General features: G+C 38.4%; 1 protein-coding gene across 1 annotated transcript; it reads left to right on the top strand.

Annotated features, from left to right (window-relative positions):
* The first annotated feature begins 1,502 nt into the window (after positions 1-1,502).
* Positions 1,503-24,196, top strand: LOC126378518 (ITG-like peptide). The gene is made up of 6 exons (XM_050026930.1): positions 1,503-1,548; positions 3,853-4,000; positions 6,989-7,127; positions 18,064-18,171; positions 20,030-20,166; positions 23,563-24,196. The coding sequence occupies exons 1-6, from the start codon at positions 1,541-1,543 to the stop codon at positions 23,680-23,682; spliced, it is 660 nt and encodes a 219-aa protein (XP_049882887.1). The 5' UTR covers positions 1,503-1,540; the 3' UTR covers positions 23,683-24,196.
* Positions 24,197-24,239: the final 43 nt, after the last annotated feature.

Raw genomic sequence — 24,239 nt, 5'->3', positions numbered from 1 at the left:
ATATTTTTTTTATTTATTTAAAAATATTATTTTATACTGTTGAGTTCGTTTCACTCTCAGTTATCTAATGTCGGAGTGTCATGCACAACATATTGCTGAGCTGACGTCCCTTTTTAGAAATAAGGTTTAATTACTATGTTCACTCCTACTGTGTACCAATACCTACTTATATGTAAAATAAATGATTTCTATTCTAATGTGTGTAATGTGTATATTTTACTTTCGGACAATCAAGTACCTAGAATACCTTAGTATTTTTCCATCAGAAAATAGAATTTTCCATCTAATAGCATAGAGCGAACTATTTTGATACGTAATTACAAGCTTCCGGTGAATAGATACCTTCTGCCCACTCAATATGTAAAGGTGCGTCCATTAGGAACGTCGGTATGTGCGGCTAATTGTCTTTGGTATCGTCTGAAAAGTCGTTAAGAGTAAGGTTTTAAAATCCGTCTATAATTGTCGGAAATATTGGTGAACATAAGTACATAAAAAAAAATATAAATAAAAAAACTTTAGGTAGGTATAATATGAAAAAGTTTATCATTTTATCTAAAAAATAATTAAATCTATAATATATTCTACTAAATTTTTAAATTTTGGTGTTGAGAATTTATATAAAAAAAATAAACAAATGTTATACATACTTACAGTCGAATTGAGAACCTCTCCTCCTTTTTGTGAAGTTAATTAAAAGACATACAGGGTGTTAGTGAAATTGTAACGAAAACTTTGAGGGATCATTCAGACCATGATTCTGAGTTGACATCAAGTGGAACAGAAAATAATTAAAAACAGTAACATTTACTTGGATTTTCCGACAGAAATTTCCACTTGATATCAACTCAGAGTCACTAACACCCATACGTATTTATACGGGGTGTTAGTAACGTTGGCTTTATCGCTTTATCAAGTGGAATTTTCCACTGCAAGTGTATAGAAATAAAAATAATTAAAAAAAAACGCAATAAAACATGAATTTTGTGACGGAAAATTCCACTTGATATCAACTCAGAATCATAGTCTGAATCGTCCTCCTCAGTATTCGTTACGATGTCACTAACACCCTGTATAACATATGCATAACACAGCATCACTCTCTTCATAGCGCCTTCGTAGCATAACTCCATCACGCTGCTCCACTGCGGGTTGGTGGAAGTGATTAAAAGATTTTTAATTTCAACATCTAACACAGTTACTCGTATCACGGATTTTGGACTTGACCACACTGCTACAAAAAACGAATCCTCCTTCTACAATACAATAACTCTTTTGTGCACACGAAAGAACATTACATAAACAATCACATAAAACAAATGGGCACAATAGCCGATCTTATTGCTAACGTAGCAATTTCTTCGAGACAACATTCTACGAACACGAAAAAAGTCGCAAAATCGCAACCGCAAAATCGCTGCGATCGCACGCCCCATCCCTCCCATGCACCCCCACCCCTTTTTACCGATCCATGCGCAATGGGACCCTGCGTATGGATCGTCGACGAAGTCAGTCGAGGACGGACCACGGTGGCAGAAGGACCATGTGGCGGTGAGTAGGAATCACCTTTAAAAAGCATTTTATTTTACTTGGGCATTAGGGCTGGTTTTTCAACAAACGAATTGGGTCGTGTACCAAGTTCAAGATAAATTTTAAAAATCTAATTAACTAAATAAAGACAGATCTTAAACTAATGAAAAACTTTTTCTTTTTTTCTATTTAACTTATTTACGAATCAAGAAAACGCAATAATAAGTCCGACATTTTTTAACGTTTTTCTATGACGTCACAGTGTGCTTTTTCATATAAATTCCATAGTAATTTCGTGTTTTGACGTTTAGTAAAAAGTAACTGAATTTACTAGTTGGAACTAGTCTGTTATTTCAGAATGGAATACTTACCACAATTTTATTTGAAAATATTCAAATTTGGAACATTTTATTCGCTATCGGACTATTAAGAAATCGGCCCTTTTAGAATTTATAAAATATTTTTATATAATATTTACTTAAATATATTTTATTGACCGCGTGGTCAATGTAATGCGATGAATGGAGTTGAGAATTTTAGGAACATTTTAAGGGGTTTTTAGAACTAACCTTTAATTGGCATTTTATTTTAGAAATACTTTTACAGATGGAATAAAGTGTTTTTTTTATTTATTTATAGATAATTATTATTATTTTAAAATTGTTTTTAATAATGTGTATATTTTTATAAGTACTAGTAATTGAATAGAATGTATTTATGTATTTTTAATTAAATTAAAGATTTATACTTAAATTAAAGACAATTATTTTTATAAAAAGTAATGTAATTTGATATTGAGAACTTAAAGGTGATTTTCAGTTGTTTTCTTTTTTCAAATAGTATTTTATTTTAGTTAGCCATACTTTTGTGATGTATGTTTTTACATAACCTTTAGGGTAGGCAGAGATAAATACAAATATACTTTATTGCAATAAAAGAAAATAGTTACAAAAGAGACTTAACTAGGTACACGGCAAATGGCAGCCTTATCGCTTGAAGCGATTTCTTCCAAACAACCATAAGGCAAGGAAATAATAATATGAAGAAAAAAAACGCGAATGCAAACTAAGTACAACTTACCAATATATAAATAATTAATAATTTATAAATAAATAATTGTTGAAGTTAACCAACTTTCGCAAAGGCCGCTCATAGGATGGGTGACCACAAAAAAAAAAGTTTCATCTCGAGCTCCTCCGTGCTTCGGAAGGCACGTTAAGCCGTTGGTCCCGGCTGCATTAGAAGTCGTTAATAACCATCAATCCGCACTGGGCCCGCGTGATGGTTTAAGGCCCGATCTCCCTATCCATCCATAGGGAAGAAGATGATGATGATGAACAGTACAATTTGAGCGGCCTTATTGCTCTAGAGCAATTTCTTCCAGGCAACCAACAAAAGGAAACAAACATTTACAATTTGGATGCGGGATGGATATTGATTTGTTTTGTAAGCTGTTTGTTTTCCAAGTAATAAATAAATAAATGGAATTCCATAGTCTCTGCTCATCCCGTATGCATAACTACACTTACATAAAAAAAAAATCTCGAAAATATCGGGTAAATCAAATACCGGATTTCCGTTTCGGAATTATTGCAATCTATTTGTATTATTGGTTGTTTGGCTGAAGTTCGTCCGATCCCGGATTATCCCGGATCATCCGATATCCGATATCTCGTAGATATATTTTATTATATTTGAATATAATTATAGTATTATATATAGGTACTGTTATTTTGAATTATTTATTTATTTAAATAAGTAACTATACCAACAGTACACATAATGGCCGCGATTCCTGCAGACACCTCCTAATTTTATTTTAAGTTATACCCGTCATTTTCTTATCCACCTAAAAGGAAAGGGACGAAAGATTGACAACTTTTATCTGTAAAATGTATGAACAACCCGGGTGAATAAAATGGGCATCTCGTGCAACCTGTTGACGTGTGCTGTCAACTTAATTCTGGCGGGTAATAACCCGTTAATTTATATATTGGTCTATTTAAGTGCAAAAAAAGTTTTTGTATTGTATTTTTAACTTTTTTATTGTTAAATTTAACATTTTTATTTAATTACTTAATTTTATTTTAATAATTTATTTTTGTTTAATTTAATATTTTTTTATTTAATTTTAATTGACATATTGATTTTTGCTTGCTTGCGTGTAAGCTGAAAACACTGGTCATAAAATTGTAACAAAATCTTATTGTACTGTTTTGTGGCAAATAAACTATTCTATTCTATTGTATTGTTAAGCTTTGATCCCGGCCGTAAACCTAACTAATAAAAATTCTACGGAATTCTTATTTCAAACTTCGTCCACAGCTTAAACATGGCCCTAAGCGCGATCGTGGTGCTGACATGCCTGGCGTCGGCGCATGCGTGGGGCGGGCTCTTCAACCGGTTCAGCTCTGACATGTTGGCCAACCTGGGGTACGGTCGCGGGCCATACCGCCACTACCCCTACGGACAAGTACGTACACATTGCTGCCAACACCAATAATCATCATTCTCCTGTCCTTATCCCACACTACGTATAAGTGTGGACGGCACAACATATTTTTCCTCTCAGACGACGCCCTGAGCCGAGGTTCGCGCCCAACTGGGCACCCTCAGGCCTGTTGTCTTAAACGTGGTACCGGGTGAGAGCCTTCAGCGCTCCCCATTTGTCCGGCCAAGTAGTTAATGCCACCTGCGGCAAAACCACAACAAAAAAATAATAAAAAACATAACAAACATAAAAATAAAAAATAAAAAAAACGTCGGCACAACGTGTATTCCTTTTCCATTCATCTCAGTCAGTCGTTATCTCAGTAAGTACTCACACTTTTCACACACATATCCATCCATCCACACTTTATTGGGTCGTCCCCTACCCCTATATCTATCCACATTCACACTCATAACTTTCCTCGTTATATGCCTTTCATCCCTCCTAATCACATGCTCATTACATGCTAACCTGTTGCTCCTCAATTTCTGAGTGACCGGCGCTACTTTTAGTTCTACTGTTTCATTATGTATAAATAAATAAATAAATAAAATAATAAGATCCCTCTGCTGGGTAAAGGCCCTTCCTCTTTCCATTTTTAAAGAAAAGAAAGAAAAGAAAGAAAAGAAAGAAAAGAAAGAAAAGAAAGAAAAGAAAGAAAAGAAAGAAAAGAAAGAAAAGAAAGAAAAGAAAGAAAAGAAAGAAAAGAAAGAAAAGAAAGAAAAGAAAGAAAAGAAAGAAAAGAAAGAAAAGAAAGAAAAGAAAGAAAAGAAAGAAAAGAAAGAAAAGAAAGAAAAGAAAGAAAAGAAAGAAAAGAAAGAAAAGAAAGAAAAGAAAGAAAAGAAAGAAAAGAAAGAAAAGAAAGAAAAAATATTTATTCGGTATAACATAAATTAACACAACTTACTTAGAGGTACCGTTAGGTAGAGGTACCTCTAAATGACGGTACAGACGTGGTAGACCACAAAAGAGATGGCGCGACTACTTGGACGCTTGTCGTAGGGACAGTACATTTTATGTTTTTATTTGCTCTTAATCCAGCATAGAAGCCAACGGCTTTTAATAATAATTACAAAACCCTACCCTGACCTTTAATACCAGGTCACACCCATAATATGCTCGTCCAATAATTTATTTTAACCGTCGATCCTATCCATTTTTAGGGTTCCGTCCGCAAGGGTTACAAACGGAACTACTACTACTAAGACCACTATGGATGTACAAATGTCCGAAATAAAGTTTTTTTTTATTATTATTATTTGTATGTCTTTTTCATATCTCGGTCCTATGGAGGCCCGGACTTTTGGAAGGCGTGCGTGGGGCCGAAGCCAACACGTAGAGGCCCCTTAAGACAGTTTAATCTAAATGTGGTGTGACACCAACCGGCGATTATCCCTGTATGCACTATGGGAGTGCACCCAAAGACAATCCCCGGTTCGTGTAGGACTATTGCAGATTATGGGAACAAAGGGAACTGGGCTATTGGGTTGGTGGTTAGTGGACCGGGATACTGGAGATTATTATTAAGTCCGTCCGTCCGTCTGTCACCAGGCTGTATCTCACGAACCGTAATAGTCAGACAATTGAAATTTTCACAGATGATATATTTTTATTACCGCTATAACATAACATAACATAACATAAACAGCCTATATACGTCCCACTGCTGGGCACAGGCCCCTCAATCAACTGGAGGGGGTATGGAGCATACTCCACCACACTGCTCCAATGCGGGTTGGTGGAGGTGGAGTACGTTTTTGAGGGACGTACCCTGGAAAGTCCTTCTTGAATTAAAATTTTATTAACATTTAAGCATAATGGCTGGCTCCCAAACATAATGGTACAGTCACGAGCATTAATATGTATACACTTTGGTACCATGTCACATTAACTTTTTTGACTTAAGTCTCACTAAATGTAAAATATGAACAGAGTCCTAAAGTGGGTACATTATATCTCATGACTGTAGACCTTAAGGGACTAAGGGAGCTGTCTAAAATAAGAACCAATCGCGTGCGATTCCGACTTGCACTTGGCCGGATTTCAACGTCATTTCTCGATGACGTCATTACCATGTAACGTCATTTCCATACGACGTCATATCTCAGACGTTATATCGTTATTTGCGGTCAGCAGATATGATCGATGCGCGTGATCGGTGTGCAGTCATGAGCAATATAATGTACCCACTTTAGGACTCTGTCGCACTAACATATTTGACATTTAGTGAGACTTACAGTTCAATTTGTCAAAAAAGTTAATGTGACATGGTACCAAAGTGTATACATATTAATGCTCGTGACCGTAGGTCCAACTTTGACCTCTCCAAGAATAACCTGGAAGAGGTCAAGTTAAACATAGGAAAGGTTTAATGCTAAAAACGCACGGCCTCCGTGGTCCAGTGGCTTGAGAATTGGGCTCACGATCCGTAGGTCCCGGGTTTAAATCCCGGTGGGGACATATCACAAAAATCACATTGTGATCCCTGGTTTGGTTAGGACATTACAGGCTGATCACCTGATTGTCTGAAAGTATAATGATCCGTGCTCGGGAAGGCACGTTAAGTCGTTGTTTCCGGTTACTACTTACTGATCTAAATGAGTACTTAACAGTAACCCTGAGACCAGGGTTGATGAGGTTAGTATTTCACCTCACAACCCACTCGATACAAGGCAGAATGCCGTAAGCGTGGCCAATTATTGGTCAGCAAAAATTTAGCTTCGATCGCCATCGACTCGCAAAGAAGAAGACAAGGCAGAATAATGTTACGAATTTTCCCTTCCCGGGTTTTAGGGTCAGACAGACAGGCAGTTGCTTCTGTAAAAACCGGACCTGTCAAATCTTCAGGTTAGGTAAGCGGACTTTGTAAAATTCGGGATGATTCTAGGGGGATGATGATGGGTAGCGATAGCTATTAAACAAATCTATCAATATTCTTGCCATCAGCTAACTCCTAATGGTCCTCATCAGGTGGAGCCAGAGGAGGTATACGCCGAGGCTCTTGAAGGCAACCGCATTGACGACGTGATCGACGAACCAGCTCACTGCTACTCCGCCCCCTGCGCTACCAACGGTGACTGCTGCCGAGGACTGCTCTGTTTGGATACTGGTGAGTGGCATTCATTACATGGCCGGACAAATGGGGAGCCCTGAGATTACATAGGAATTCGCAACATTGACTGAGTAGTGTTACCAATAGATAGCATTTTTTTGGCGTGCATTAAATATGCTGCTAATGGCATTAACTACTGGGCCGGACAAATGGAGAGCGCTAAGGGCTTTTACCCGGCACAAAATTATAGACACCAGGCCTGAGGTTGTCCAGTTGCGTACGAACCTCGGCTCAAAGCGTGTGAGAGTATTATATTTGAAGGAATTAATCGACCTTAGTGGATTGATAGCGATAAGCGCTGAATGAGGGAAATCGTCGACTAGGCCGGCGGGGTCGGTATCGGGGGTTTGAAGTATTTTTATAGGAAAGTAAGAATGCTATGTAAGGATAATGAATGGGAATTTGATTGTTTATGGTATGAAAGGGGGATGGTTAATGAATGGGGCGTGGTGAGTTTTTAAAAGTAAGAAAGGAGAGTCTTTGGTGCGATGTCGGACTGGAGGGAGGATTTCGGGTCGGCCTATAATATAGGGTGTGTGTGTATAAAAAGGAGTAAAGATATTTAAAAAATATCCGAGTTATTTCATTATCCCACATTTAGTGTCGCGAGCTGATTGGCCGCCTCTATGGCTACAGTAATCGGGTCGTCGGGATCGTATATTGCGTCCTTCGATACTTTTCAGTACCGTCACTAATTTAATTGACCCTTAAATATCACTAAAACACTGTATTTCAATAAAGATAACTTTTTACAATAGTCTCAATGCGCGGTAAGAATTAAATCTGTCACACGTCAGATAGTGTTGTGACGTTCAATAGCATAGTGTAGTAAAACACGGAAGAACAGTAATCACACATATTTATTCTGGTATCAAGAAAATAACACTTAACTTGGTAAACACGTCCGATGTCGACAAGGTCCCCAACGCAAGAGAGCGTGTATCAATCCGTCCGGATTTGACAACCCCATTCTTGTGTTGCCATTTATAGAAAAATGTCTTATAACTGTCAACGAACTATTCAGCCTAACACTAGTGATGTATCAGTCGAGTTTAAGTGGAATGATTCTTTTCTATCTAACAGTATGTATGTTTAATAATATATGTGTATATTCGGACGGTAATGCATACCTACACTGAATTAAAAAGATGTGTTGCTGTTGCAGTTTCTTAAAGAGATGACGCAAATTCATAAATGTTACATTGACCTTCAACAAGTTTATCCATGATAATTACGTTGAATCAATGGTTTTGATTTCTGATTTCTGTATGTGTATATTGGAATGACGAATGTATACCATTATACAAAAGAAACTTACACCTATAGTTATATTTAAATTATAAAAACAATAATTACAACTCCATACAAACATAACGTGAACACTTGAACAGTGCCTAACAATAGAATTCAAAGTACTTAGTTGAAAACGTTTACTTTCCGTGGAAATGCGCAAAAAATAACCTTATGCATATTCCAAGGTTTTTGCATACATTTGTTAAGTACTGAAATAAAAGGGCTATTATGTGTAACTTGTATTTATTTATTTATTTATTTATTAGGTTTGCCAACAGACAAAAACACTTTTACATGTAACTTAACCTATTTACAAATACTGGACTAGTGCTCGTCCAATTATAGGCAAACACAACATGCTACTTTATTAACGCTACAAAGGACGACAATCTACATAAAATAAAGAAACAACAGAGAAATAAATCTTAAAAAGAATAAAACATCACTTAAAGATCACTCGGCCAAACGAACATTCACAAAATTATTTAATATTTTTTTAAACTTAGGTAAGGAACAGGATAGCAAATCGACTTTGGATTCCTTATAAAAGTTATTATGTTCACGACACATTCTAGGTACAACGCTAAAAAATCCAAGATTGGTTTTAAAGTTCCTGATTATACTTATAGAATGACGGAAACGCTAATATTATTACGGAATAGAAGAAAATAGTTTGAAGGGCCAAGTGAGCGCAAAACCCGCGTCATAAAAGTATGAGAAAATAGTTTGTCTTAGGCAGACATAGTGGAATTCCTGCAGACGCCATCTAATTTTATTTTAAGTTATACCTGTCATTTTCTTATCCGTTGAAAATGAAAGGGACGGGTAATCGACAGGCATAAAATTTATAGAATGCATAATAATAATAATTCATAATTTATTCATAAACAATAAATATATATATATTTATGCATGTCAATTTTAAGCAGAAATCTAAAACAACCGTCTAAAAATTTAACATCGGCCAATAACCCGACAGAGTTAAGTACACTACACGTGAAACGGGTTACATACTAGCGAGATGCCTATTTTATTCGCCCGGGTTATTCATTCGTTTTAAAATTATACTTGTTGACAATCATCCGTCCCTTTCCTTTTCGGCGGATAAGAAAATGACGGGTATAATTTAAAATAAAATTAGGTGTCTGCAGGAATCGGGGCCAATGTCTAACTGTTTGGTAAACAGGAGATCACGAATTCATATCTCGTTGGGGCCTCTCTCCTCTCAATTCTGTACTTTTGCGATGGAAAATTCCACTTGATATTATCTCAGAATAATGAGCTGAATCATCCCCCTCAGTTTTCGTTATGACGTCACTTACACCCCGTACAAGGTAGCCATACAAGTAGGCATGGGTGTTAGTGACACCGTAACGAATGCTGAGGGGAAAATTCATGCAAACCTTAGTGTTTTTTTTTTTTTCACTTCCATGGTTTTGCGACAAAAAATTCCACTTGATATCAACTCGAAATCATGGTCTGAATCATCCCTCAAAGTTTTCGTTGCGATGTCACTAACACCCTGTATAAATGTGGTTGAAACAACGTAGTTACCGAAAGGTCGTAATTTAATTTTGTATACTTACCTAACGTCGGCACTATAATTAATGAAATTTTCCACCTGTTCCGTTCCAAACTTCAAAGCGATTATTAAAGTAATATATTTTACCAATTTTCATAACTATATGTTAGTCACTTTATTTATGTAGTGCACAGAGTCATAAATAAGTATAAATAACATAAACTGACTATACAGTATACAGGGTGTTAGTGACATCGTAACGAATACAGAGGGGGATGATTCAGACCATTTTTCTGAGTAAGTACATAGTTATCAAGTGGAATTTTCCGTCGCAAAAGTATGGAACGGAAAATAACTTAAAAAAAAAAACAAACACCAAAAAAACATGAATTTTGCCTCCGTGGTCCAGTGGTTGAAAAAATAGAAAAACAATTGGCAAAAAAGAAATGGTAATAGTATGGTGGTGGTGATTTAAATGGTCTGCATTATCCCGCTTTTCACAGGGTCTGCTTACCTAACCTGAATATATGACAGGTCCGGTTTTTTACAGAAGTGACTGCCTGTCCGACCTTCCAACCCGCGAAGGGGAAACCAGCCCAATACAGGTTAGGTCACATACCTCCGAAAATGCATTTCTCGGGAATGTGGGTTTCCGTGGGTTTTCACCGATGTGTTAGAAGTTACGGGCAAATTTCGGTTTGTGATAGTTGGATTGTGAGGCCGCAATTTAGGTCGAGGTGATTCATAATTATTAATTCATTTGCTAGGGTGCAGCCTGTTTTGCTTTTAGGCGTCCAATGTTGTCGTACGAAATATAAAAAAAAATGGATGGTTAAAGTGCTGAAGTGTGTGTGTTTTAATGTGATATTCCGTGGTTCGGAGGGCACGTGAAGCCGTTGGTCCCCTATTAGCCGTAAAAACACCTCCACCAACCCGCGTTGGAGCAGCGTGGTGGAGTATGCTCCATACCCTCTCCGGTGAGGGAAGGTGTCCCCAGCAGTGGGACGTATATAGGCTGTTTATGTTATGTTATATGTGACTATATCACTACTTTTAAAATATTTTTGGTTTTTAGAATAGAATAGAATGGAAATCATTTATTTAGTAGGTACACAGTAGGAGTGAACGTAATAATTAAACCTTATTTCTAAAAAGGGACGTCAACTCAGCAAAATGTTGAGAAAAAGGGATTTGCCTTAAGCAAGCTTAAGGTAACTCACAAAAAAAATTAAATCGAAAAATTCTGACTCGGACGGGACTTGAACCCGCAGCTCTTGTCAAGCCGGGACGAGCGTGTTAACCACTACACCACCGGGTCCTCCTCCTGTCCTATCATAATAATAAACTGCCTATATACGTCCCACTGCTGGGCACAGGCCTCCCCTCAATCAACCGGAGGGGGTATGGAGCATACTCCACCACGCTACTCCACTGCGGGTTGGTGGAGGTGTTTTTTACGGCTAATAGCCGGGACCAACGGCTTAACGTGCCCTCCGAAGCACGGAATCATCTTACTTTTTCGGACAATCAGGTGATTCAAGCCTGAAAAGTCCTTACCAAACAAAGGACAGTCTCACAAAGTGATTTCGACAATGTCCCCACGGGAATCGAACCCGAACCTCCAGATCGTGAGCCTAACGCTCTAACCACTAGACCACGGAGGCTGTCCTCCTGTCCATTCGAAATTATTCTATTTCGAATTTCGATCTATCTATGTATAATCAAGCGTTCTTCAAAATTGTCAAGCCAACTGTGTTAGTGATTGCACTAAAAAAGAACTTTTTAAGGAAAATTAAGGACTGAAATAGGTCTCTATAAACCTTCCATTTGTTGACGTCGAAAGGAAACCAAGGTTTTAGTACACACTTCACACACGTTACACTTCATAGAAGCAACCTTGTTTTACACAGACACCACACATTGACGTTATCGTACACGCGCATCTGTGTGTGTGACGTCTGATGCCCATATGTTTGAGGACTAAAGTAAAACCGAGGGTCGGGGGCTGATACGGATCGGTCCGGGGCGGAGAGTTACCGTTCTCTACTTACATACATAAACAGCCTATATACGTCCCACTGCTGGGCACAGGCCTCCCCTCAATCAACAGGAGGGGGTAAGGAGCATACTCCACCACGCTGCTCCAATGCGGATTGGTGGAGGTGTTTTTACGGCTAATAGCCGTGACCAACGGCTTAACGTGCCCTCCGAAGCACGGAACCCGGACCTCCAGATCGTGAGCCTAACGCTCTAACCACTAGACCACGGTGGCTGTTAGACCACGGAGACTATCTATACGTAGTATTATTCTTTATTGTAAGACGCAAGCGTAACTCTGTCTCTTTCTAACGCCCTTAAAATGTCGTCAATCTCACACTTCATCCCCTTAAACTAACTAACGTTTATTTGCCACGTAAAAAGCGACCCAGACGCAATAAACATAGGAGTTTTATTGCGATGCATTAGCGAAATTGTCTGTGAAAACCTCGAGAATGCTTTAAGTTTTGGACTAAGTAAAGAAAGTGGTTAAAGGAGCGTGAAGCACTGGTATCTAATGGCGCGCGCACACTTGAGCATTAAGGGGTAGTTTTAATTTTTTTGTACGTGATAGCACAGACAAAAGAAACTTATTTTTTTTATAAAAATATTTGAGTGTGTTTATCCACGATCCGGAGGAGCTCGGTGGCGCAGCAGCAGCAGCAGATTGTTGAAGTTAAGCAACTTCGGCAAAGGCCGGTCATAGGATGGGTGACCACAGAAAAAAAGTTTTCATCTCGAGCTCCTCCGTGTTTCGGAAGGCACGTTAAGCCGTTGGTCCCGGCTGCATTAGCAGTCGTTAATAACCATCAATCCGCACTGGGCCCGCGTGATGGTTTAAGGCCCGATCTCCCTATCCATCCATAGGGAAGGCCCGTGCCCCAGCGGTGGGGACAGTAATGGGCTGATGATGATGATCCAGGATCCAGGCTTGTCTTAAGCAGCAGATGGTGCATGCAAATTCAAATACTTAGTGCCTATTTACAAATTATAACAGGGTGTTAGTGACATCGTAACAAATACTGATGGGGATGATTCAGACCACGATTTTGAGTTGATATCAAGTGGATATTCCTGTGTCGCTCAGCGGGCAATGGAGAGAGCTATGCTCGGTATTTCCCTGCTCGATCGATTCAAAAATGAGGAGACCCGCAGGAGAACTAAAGTCACCTACATAGCTCGGAGAATTGCCAAGCTGAAGTGGCAGTGGGCAGTACACCTAGCGAGGAGAACCGATGGCCGCTGGGGCGGAAAGGTTCTCGAATGGTGACCACGTGTCGGACGACGCTCAGTGGGTAGGCCCGCTACAAGGTGGACCGACGATCTGGTGAAGGGTATCTGTTTTCTTTGTATGTTTCTTGTATCTGTTTTATTGTGTACAAATAAATAAATAAGGTTGCAGGAAGCCGCTGGATGCGGGCAGCGCAGGACCGATTGTCGTGAAGATCCCTGGGGGAGGCCTATGCCCAGCAGTGGGCGTCGTACGGCTGATAATGATGGATATTCCTGTCGGAAAACTCACGAAAATTTTAGTTTTTTTATTATTTTCCGTTCCATGCTGATATCAAGTGGAATTTTCCGTCGCAAAAGTATTGAAATGAAAATAATGAAAAAAGTGACTATCTCTTAGTCAAGCCAACTAAAAACCACAAAACTTAAATACGGCTAAAATTTAGCTAAAACTGTATATTAAATGAGCCGTTGCCTGCAATCAAGAACAAAGGAAAACTTGCAAACTCGACTGGAGAATAATTACACAAATTACAAAGCTTTGAACTATGTTAATTTAGGATAATGATTTAATTACTCAGCCTAGTTTTAAGGTTTAGCAATTTATATTTATTTAGGTACACATGAGGAGCTCGGTGCCGCAGCGGTAAACGCGCTCGGTGTGCGATTGTTGAACTTAAGCAACTTCGGCAAAGGCCGGTCATAGAATGGGTGACCACAAAAAAATCATCTCCAGCTCCTCCGTGCTTCGGAAGGCACGTTAAGCCGTTGGTCCCGGCTGCATTAGCAGTCGTTAATAACCATCAATCCGCACTGGGCCCGCGTGATGGTTTAAGGCCCGATCTCCCTATCCATCCAAAGGGAAGGCCCGTGCTCCAGCAGTGGGGACGTTAATGGGCTGATGATGATGATGATGAAGGCAAGAGGGAAACCACTGCCCTATTTTTCCCTAAAAAAGTACATACATACATACATACATAAACTCACGCCCGTAATCCCTAACGGGGTGGGCAGAGCCATGCAGCCACTGTTGATACGATGTCGTAAGCTGGATATGATGAACCTTATGGTGATAAGGAATCAGCCTATCGCCCATAACATTAGTCCACCATGTTAGAGGACACAATCCCTCTGTCGGTTTTTACGACATGCCCGGGAAGACAAGCAGCTGAACGTGTTCTATGTTTTTTATTTGCTCCCAGAACAGCATAGAAGCACCCCCTAAAAAAGTAGCATGGAAAATGCTGCACCGACAAGAGCGTGGCTCTTAAATTGATGATGATGATGACACATACAGCAATACATGTTAAACTTTTACAGACAGCATTAATCATAATCATAATCAATCATTTCTTTGCAAGAACATAAAGTTAAAGATCTTATTCTAAGTAAAACAGTGCATATTATATTCACCTCTGCTCACCCCTTAGAGATACGAGCGTGGTTATAAGTATGTGATAATATTTCTTACTTCATTACTTATTACCAACCTGCTTTTAAATGATTAAATATTTACGCTTTTTGTAGACGGACGTCTTAAGTACATAGTCCGTCGCGCCACTCTGTATAATTGACAACATTTCAAATTTTTAAGCCGTGGTTTTTTTGTGCTATTTCGAAAGTACTTATTTAAATAGAAGACACGTATTTTTTCTTTTCAAGATTTTTCCACTAGAAGTTACAAAAAATATTTTTTGAAAATTGGATTCTGCCATTGATAGAATGAAGGCAGTATAATGTAATGTACCTTTGCATGCGTATTTAAAACAAGTCGCAAACAAAGTGTCATGTTATGTATGACATTTACTTTTTTTATAATTTTTATGTAAAGGTCTGAACTTATTATGCCTTCCTCTTCTGACCTCGTGGATTTTTCAATATATTTCTATTATTACTGAATTAAAAAATCTGAAAAAATGTGTTTTGTGTAAATCATAGAAATATCTCGAAATGGTTTTCGATTAAAGGCACCTTAGTAAAAATGAAATGTTGTCAATTGGTACAGTCTACAGGGTGTTACTGATACCGTACCGAAAACTGAGCCCTCTCAGATGATACAGCTCATGTTTCTGAGTTTAAATTTGTAACACAAAGAACTGAAAATAATTTTAAAAAACACTTCTATTTTCATGAGTTTTACAACGGAAAATTTCACTTGATATTATTTTAACATTATTGACTCTCATTCAACTGCTACCCGAGACCGGGGTGATTCAAGGGTAACCGAAGACCAGGGTGATTCAACTATTACCGGAGACCGGGGTGATTCAACTCTAACCGGTGATCAGGGTGATTCAATTGTTACCGTGGTTATTCAATTGTTACCGTAGACCGGGGTGATTCAACTATTAGCGGTGATCAGGGTGATTCAATTGTTACCGTAGACCGGGGTGATTCAACTATTAGCGGTGACCGCGGTGACTCAATTGTTACCGATGATCGGGGTGATTCAACTCTTACCGGTGACCGGGGTGATTCAATTGTTATGTTAAACAACTACTGACCATTAAACAAATGTTAACAACGCAATGTTAGCAACTTAAGCATAACATTTGTTTAGTGGTCGGTATTTACATTCATACAATAAGCTATAAACAATTATCTATTTAACAATACTACCACGTTTTCTATCATGTTGGTATAACAGAAAGCTCGGTGAGGCGTGGGTACTTTCATTTTGCGATTAATGTATCCAAACTTGGGTTATGAGGGTTCAAAACATCGGCGAAACGTTTCGAGAAAAGGTAGGTAGTGCCTGCCTTTGCGCTTCGCTTTGCCCTGCCGTGCCCCCAGATCTCTGACTACCCAAATTAGGATATACTCGTGAGCTTATGTTATGTTATAATATATTTATTGATTTATTTATTTCCATAATTCTTAAACAATATCTTTACAGGTATACCCAATGCGATATCGATGCATAAATGCGATTAAATATTTTATAAAACAAAGTATGAACACACACACAACATAACATCTAGTACCCACTGAAATAATTTAGAGACCGTTCTGTGAATTTCACCACCGAACAAGTAAATAAGTCAACCTCGTAGTTACGTTCCGCTATATCATTAATGTAGTCCAAGGCCCTAGTGACAGGAGCACAGTCCCCCATGTTCGTTCTCGAGGGCTGCACCCGAAACATTTGCGGTCTCCGCCTTGGTTCTCTCGCGTCTCTGGGCACTCCAAGTGTAACGATTCCAGTAACTGAGGGTTATATAAAAAGAGTACCATCTGTCATAAGCAAGCCTACCGGGTGAGAGCCTTCAGCGCTCCCCATTTGTCCGGCCAAGTAGTTAATGCCATCTGCGGCAAATCTACAATAAGTCACGTCAAAAAAAAATGTCATAAGCAAATACGCAAAAAATACGACCATTAGAAAATCTCTTTGTCAAAATATACATCAAAGTCATAAAATTCGTGTAAAATTACCTGTGTTGTAAAATAAAATAAATCATTTTATACTTTTACAACCTGCCGTAAATTACTACCCACTTTGAGCTTTTAAATTTGACATTTCATTAATTTTCTGCGCCATTTTGTCTGTCCCTAGGGTGGCCATCGTGTTCTACGGAATTTGGGACATTCCCGGTACCTTATTCGCAACAAATCGGACAGACACGTACCGGCTTGCACAACTACAGAGTTAAAAAAAAAACAAATCAAATTAGGTCTCACCAAATAACAGTCCAACCAACGGCTTTACGTGCCTTCCGAAACACGGATCATCTTACGTTCGGACAATCGGTTGATCAGCTTGTAATGTCCTAACCAAACTAGGGACACGTAATTTTGAATCGAACCCAGGAACTCCGGATCTTGAGCCCAACACTCAACCACTGGACCACGGAGGTCGTATTTCCATTAATAAATAATAAATTAATAAAATCGTTTATTTCAGACAAAGTCCATAGAATGTTAGTATACAAACGACTTATAAACTAGTGTTAGTAGGACATTATTCGGGCGATCATAAAATCAAATTATAGGGTGTGAAGCTCCATCCACCTTTTTAGAAGGGGGGAGTCCCACCTATCACATAACGTCTTCAGGATACTGATTAATGAAAGCCTGTTATCCCATCGGCGTGGTTACCCTACTTAACAACCCAATTTCCTTTTATCCACGAAAATATGGTGTTCTCCGCGGTTGAATTTTTATGCAAATCACCTTTCTGAATAATTTCATGTTCCTGAAATGAAATATGCTTACGAGATTTACCTACTTGTGATTCTGTAATGGAAAACTCGATTTACACATTGGGCACCTACATACTTTACATTAACATGAAAATATACAGGGTGTTAGTGACATCGTAACGAAAACTTTGAGGGGTGATTGAGGCCATGATTCTGAGTTGATACCAAGTGGAATTTTCCGTCGCAAAAGTATGGAATTAAAAATAATTAAAAAAAAAACAAAAATGTTCATGAATATTCAGACTGAAAATTCCACTTGATATCAACTCAGAATCATGGTCTGGATCATCCCCCTGAGTATTCGTTACGATGTCGCTAACAGCCTGTATAAACGAAAAGTCGCAGAAATTCCACTTTTAACGGCCTCTGTTGCCAGCGTTGGGCTCATGATCCGGAGGTCCCAGGTTCGAATCACGGTGGGGACATAGTCAACAATATTAAAACATAAAAAAATGCAGCAATGTCCATGTGAAAATAGACTTAATAAATGTCAAAAAATAGGATAGCAATCAACACTAAAAAAACGACAATGTAACACCGTAGTTGTGAGTATGATTAGCAATTAATTTAAGCTGTTTTATCGTTTTCAAATCCTTATAAATAAATCTTAAAATCTTTCTGTTGTTAAAGCATAATATTTTATTGTCAACAGAGGATGGTGGTCGTTGCCTCCCAGCATTCGCAGGCAGGAAGCTTGGAGAGATTTGCAGCCGCGAAAACCAGTGTGACGCCGGGCTGGTCTGCGAGGAAGTCGTACCAGGTAATAGGTCAAAAAACCAGGTCATCTGTGCCGAGGTTTCCCTGTGGCTTCTTTTCCCCGGCCACACAGGCTGTGAGAAGCTGCAGTAGTTTTAGACGGTCGATACGTTCTGTTATAGAATGCAATTGCTAGTAGAAATGCTTACCTTTACCCAAAAACCACTAATTCTGTATTTCATCTTAATTGTAATAGTCAGCACCTTATCCTCCTAGCCTCCTCTTCCCACGCAATCTAGTTAATAGTCTGATCCCATCCACCACGCGGAACACAACTCTATTCCAATTTATGTTTTTTCCAAATCTGTATTTCAATTCCACATTCAAAGTAAAATAGTTATGTAAAAATGACGATTCAAAGTGTAACTTAACTATGTTACCTACTGAATAAAGATATTTTTGAATTTGAATAACCAACAGTCCATTTGGCACCAACGAGTTAACAATGCCTTCCGAAGCACAGAATCGTCTTACTTTCGGACAATCGGGTGATTCAGCCTGCAATAACCTTCCTAATTAAAACACATAATAACGGGTTCTTACCGCGTTTAAATCAGGAATATGAGACTCCCGAAACTAACCGAAACTGTCCTAACAAAACAGGGATAGGAGTCTCATATTCCTCATTTAAACGCGGTAAGAACCCGTAATTACTTATGTGTTTTAATAATTATAATAATAACCGCGTAAACCTAAAACAACATATCCTTTCTCACAAAACAAAACGGGATAATGCTAGGGAGATCTTCTTCTTCTATCGTGTGGGTTGTGAGGTGGATTACCAACCCCATCAACCTTGGTGTCATAATTACTATTGAACCACCAAAGGCCCCTGACATGAATCATGTAACGACTACGTACTTACATCAGTAAGTAGGTTACTACTTAACCAGGACCAACAGCTTAACGCGCCTTCCAAAGCACGGATCATCTTACTTTTGGACAATCAGGTGATCAGCCTGTAATGTCCCAAACAAACTCGGGATTACAAAGTGATTTTCGTGATATGTTCCCACCGGGATTTGAACCCGGGAGCTGTCATGTTGGCCCTCACAGACAGCGCCTTCCGTTCCCATCATGTATGCATCATGAATATAACTTATTTACTTATTTTTTTTTTCTTTTTGCACTCTGTCAAAAGCAACTAATTGCTATTAAAAATTTGCAATAAGTCACAAAAAAAACTTTTAGACAATCAGGTGATCAGCCTGTTATGTCCTCACCAAACTAGGAATCATAAAGTGATTATTGTGATGTGTCGGCGGAGGCTAGGAAGATGATGATGATGATGGAATAGAATAGAAATGTTTTATTGCGACAATGTGTTCGTAAAAATTGTGGTGTTCTAAAAATATAGAAGTAAGTATTATACGTAGTATCAACATGGACCCGGTAAGGGCACTGCAACTGGTAGAGAGGACAACATACTTAATTATTAGTCAGCGATACAATTTGTATTTATCATACTTACTATATTTTAACAATATTATTGCACTTATATTTTAAGTATTGTTTTATATGTTTATTATGATATAATTTAACTTATAAAATGATAATGAAAATTATTAATTTTCATTAATACTGATACTGCTTAATACTGATACTCGCTTTGACCTATTTTCCAGTAGCATTCGAAGTGTTAAAACCTTGCTGACCAAGGAACCTAATTTAATTTCTGGCTGTATCTGAGTCTGTATGGACATTTTAAAATGTTTTATGTTCACTTGTGGTAGCTTTTCATTGGCATTTGTTTGTATTTATAAGTATTCATTTTGTAAAAAAGGCTGTAAGCTACCCAAATAAAATAAAATTATTCATTTTAATAGATTTATATATTCATTAACTGTATTGTCTTCCCCCAGGAGAAATGCATGTCTGCCGCCCGCCATCCGCCGGTCGCAAGCAATATAACGAAGACTGCAACGTATCCAGCGAGTGTGATATCACGCGAGGCCTCTGCTGCATCATGCAGCGCAGACACCGACAGAAGCCACGGAAGGTGAGTCCTTTCTCTATCTCTCTCTCACACCCTCCCTCTCTTTCTATCTCTGCCTGTTTTTACATTACAAGGAGGACAGTAACCTTTCCGGCGAATACGACACCAATATCTATTATAACAAGAATATTTTATTTATTTTAACAGTTTATTGTACACAAATATAAAAACAATTTGACTGACACAAGACGGACAAACGGTTTACGGGAAACAATACGGGGGTTTCCATTAGGCACCCATTCCAATACGCCCCCGTCCAGCACGCTGTGATAACAACATTATGTTGTAACAACAAGATCTGTTGTAATAGCAATATATGTTAGAAGAGTAACATCTGTTATAACAACAATATTTTATTTATTTATTTATTTAACAGTTTATTGTACACAGAATAGAATATAAAAGCAATTCGAATAACACAAGACAGACAAACGGAAAACAATACGTGTGGCAATAATATCTGTAACAAGAATAACGTCTGTTACAACAGCAAAATCTGTTGTAATAACAATATCTGTTACAAGAATAACATCTGTTATAACAACAAAATCTGTTGTAACAACAATATATGTTGTAACAACAATTTCTATTATAACAACAACATCTACACGATTCATCATACACGATTGTCATAGAAATTATTTCTCTTCCCCTGTCTTCTACTATATGCCCGGGAAGAGAAGCAGCTGAACTCGTGGACGAGTCCAGCTTGGAGGAAAATGTATTTTTTAGATATTTTCCCGTTATCAAACTTCTCTAGACGCAGTTACCTCCCCCACCCGTGTGTAATTCCACGGGATCCCAATTACTAAGTTTCTATTGAACAATCACGCGCACACTTTCATGAATATAAACCAAAATTAACTTGGGGCTACGAAATCAGCGGGAAGAGTCGCTTACTTGACAGCGATTATTATATATCATCCTACCTATCTATATCAACCTAGTATCAAAAGTATCCACAAGTTACCTGCCAGTTAAATGGGGGATAGGCTACGTTCCACAAAAAAAATAATGATTTAAATAAATTATTACGAATTCTGTCATTGGTCGGATAAACGGCCACCATGGTCCATTGGTTTGAGCGTTGAGCTAACGATCCGGAGGTCCCGAGTTCAAATCCCGGTGGCGACATATCACGAAAATCACTTTATGATCCCTAGTTTGGTTAGGATATTATAGGCTGATCACCTGATTGTCCACAAGTAACATGTTCCGTGCTTCGGAAGGCACGTTAAGCCGTTGGTCTTGGTTACTAATTACTAATCTAAAGATCGTAGTCGTTACATGAGTCATGTCAGGGGCCTTTGGCGGCTCAATAATAACCCTGATACCAAGGATGATGAGAAAAGTAATCCACCTCATAACACACACGATAGAAGAAGAACTGTAAAACATTTTTAAGGATTCATTTTCGCTCTTAAATGTGCATAAAATTCTGTGAAAATTAAAAGTAATAATAGAGAACCCTCTTTCCAATGTTTGAACTTTGAACATAGGCATAAGCGGAGCGGTTTTGTCCCCCTAGTTTTGTGGCCCCAAATGAAATTGTCTGAAAGCAGAAAGATTGAATTAGTGTCGCCGTGACTCGCGTCCTGATTTCAATTCAAAATAATTTGTTTTTAACATAAAATAGGTGCTTTATAATAAAATTATACATATTTACTAATGAAATGTCTTCAGTTTTGATTCATCTAAATTTGTATAGCACAATTCAAATTCATTTATTCGTTCAATAATAATTAATAATAAGTCCGGGATTAACAGCCTCCGTGGTCTAGTGGTTAGAGCGTTAGACTCACGATCTGGAGGTCCGGGTTCGATTCACGATGGGGACATTGTCGAAATCGATTTTGTGAGACTGTCCTTTGTTTGGTAAGGACTTTTCAGGCTTGAATCACCTGATTGTCCGAAAAAAGTAAGATGATTCCGTGCTTCGGAGGGCACGTTAAGCCGTTGGTCCCGGCTATTAGCCGTAAAAACACCTCCACCAACCCGCATTGGAGCAGCGTGGTGGTATGCTCCATACCCCCTCCGGTTGATTGAGGGGAGGCTTGTGCCCAGCAGTGGGACGTATGTAGGCAGTTTATGTAAGTCCGGGACTCCATAGGCCCGAGATATGGAAACGACATACAATTAATAATAATCCCAATAAAAAATTGGGGTATTTGTTTCTGAGTAATTGGGGTGGGGTAATTCTCGTTGAGGAGCTCGGTGGCGCAGCGGTAAACGCGCTCGGTTTGCGATTGTTGAAGTAAAGCAACTTTCGCAGAGGCCGGTCATAGGATGGGTGACCATAAAAAAAAAAGTTTTCATCTCGAGCTCCTCCGTGCTTCGGAAGGCACGTTAAGCCGTTGGTCCCGGCTGCATTAGCAGTCGTTAATAACCACCAATCCGCACTGGGCCCGCGTGGTGGTTTAAGGCCCGATCTCCCTATCCATCCATAGGGAAGGCCCGTGCCCCAGCAGTGGGGACGTTAATGGGCTGGTGATGATGATGATGAATTCTCGTTTATCCTACTTTTTTCACCTAATATCATTTCAACACTACATAACATAACACAAGCTCATAACTATATCCCAATTGGGGTAATCAGAGGTACATCCATCGCGAGATGAACTAAGTACCCATCATCACTAATTGAAGAGCCACGCTCTTGTCGGTGCAGCATTTTTTTAGGGCAAAATAGGGCAGTGGTTTCCCTGTTGCCACTAAGTACCCACATTTTTTGTCGGAAGTGGAACTGACCTTTGATTTTTCTACTCCTCTCGACTTTGCGCGATCTCCGGCCAATCTCTCTGATAAGCATTGAGGCCTTTACCCAGCAGTGATATCGAATAGACTAGATAAGAAGTGGAACACCGTTTTTTTTTTGACGTGACTTTTTGTAGATTTGCCGCAGATGGCATTAACTACTTGGCCGGACAAAACTGTATACGGACTTTTTGGCGGGTACGGGACAGTTGCTTTCTTCACTGAATAATCTAAATAATTAATACGAAGTGGTGTTTTGTGGTTAATGATCGCATAAGTTAGTCGGTAAACATTCGCGACAGTGTTATTATATCGGAATATTCAATAAACAAAGTGTATCAATCTATTTTCGCTTCGTGCCAATAAGCCGCTTTATAACTCGAAAGTTTATGCGGACTTTTGAGTTAATTCGTTTGGGGTTCGGAGTAGGAGTCTACTCCGAGGGTGGGGGCTTAGGTTTCATCATCATCACCTTTCATCATTTCATTATTCATCAAGAAAAAAAATACGTAAGACATGCCTGTATGGGCATAGTTCCCTTTGCCTTACCCTTCGGGGAAAACCAAAACAAAAAAAAAAAGGTCTCCGCCTACCCCAACGGGAGTTGATTGTTCTTTAATATTTATTTATTTTCTTTTATTTCAGAGCTGCGGTTACTTCAAGGAACCCCTCGTGTGCATCGGACCAGTAGCGACGGACCAAATCCGCGAGTTTGTACAGCACACGGCGGGCGAGAAACGGGTCGGCGTATACCGTCTCCATTAATTTTATAATTTAATTTAAAAACAAAATATTTGCATCGCGTGATATAATTTTTTATAAAAATGTTTTTCAATTTAAAAAATTGTCATCTAACATAATATATATATTTTTATCAAGTGAGGAAATAAATAGGTACAAGGAAATGGGGGTAAATTAAGTTTCTATATAAATAAAAATAATTTCACGCGACGGAAATATTTCCAGCTCTATTAAAATATATATTACGAAATATTAGAAGCTTTTTAATAAATATACAATATTTTCAAAGAAATATATTGAAAATTAAATTGCCGATATATATTTTTTTATTAAATAGCTTCTAATATTTTCTTATTTTAATTTCAAATAAACTTGATATTATGTTGATTAAAAAGAAGTTGAAAATTGTTAGAAAAAGGAATTGAATTTTGAGCCAAAGTGTGAAAGAAAAGAAAAACAACAGTGTCATTAAACAAACTACTTTTTAATTAACATAATTTTCAAAATGGAATGAACCCAACGGAAATATTGCTTTGAAAAACGGTTAAACGATTTAAATATTTTTATTTCGTAAATTTTTG

Source organism: Pectinophora gossypiella, chromosome 26 (assembly GCF_024362695.1).
Source record: "Pectinophora gossypiella chromosome 26, ilPecGoss1.1, whole genome shotgun sequence".
NCBI classification, from domain to species: domain Eukaryota; kingdom Metazoa; phylum Arthropoda; class Insecta; order Lepidoptera; family Gelechiidae; genus Pectinophora; species Pectinophora gossypiella.
Note: the sequence above shows the minus strand (reverse complement) of the source record. Positions and strands in the feature narration are given on the sequence as shown.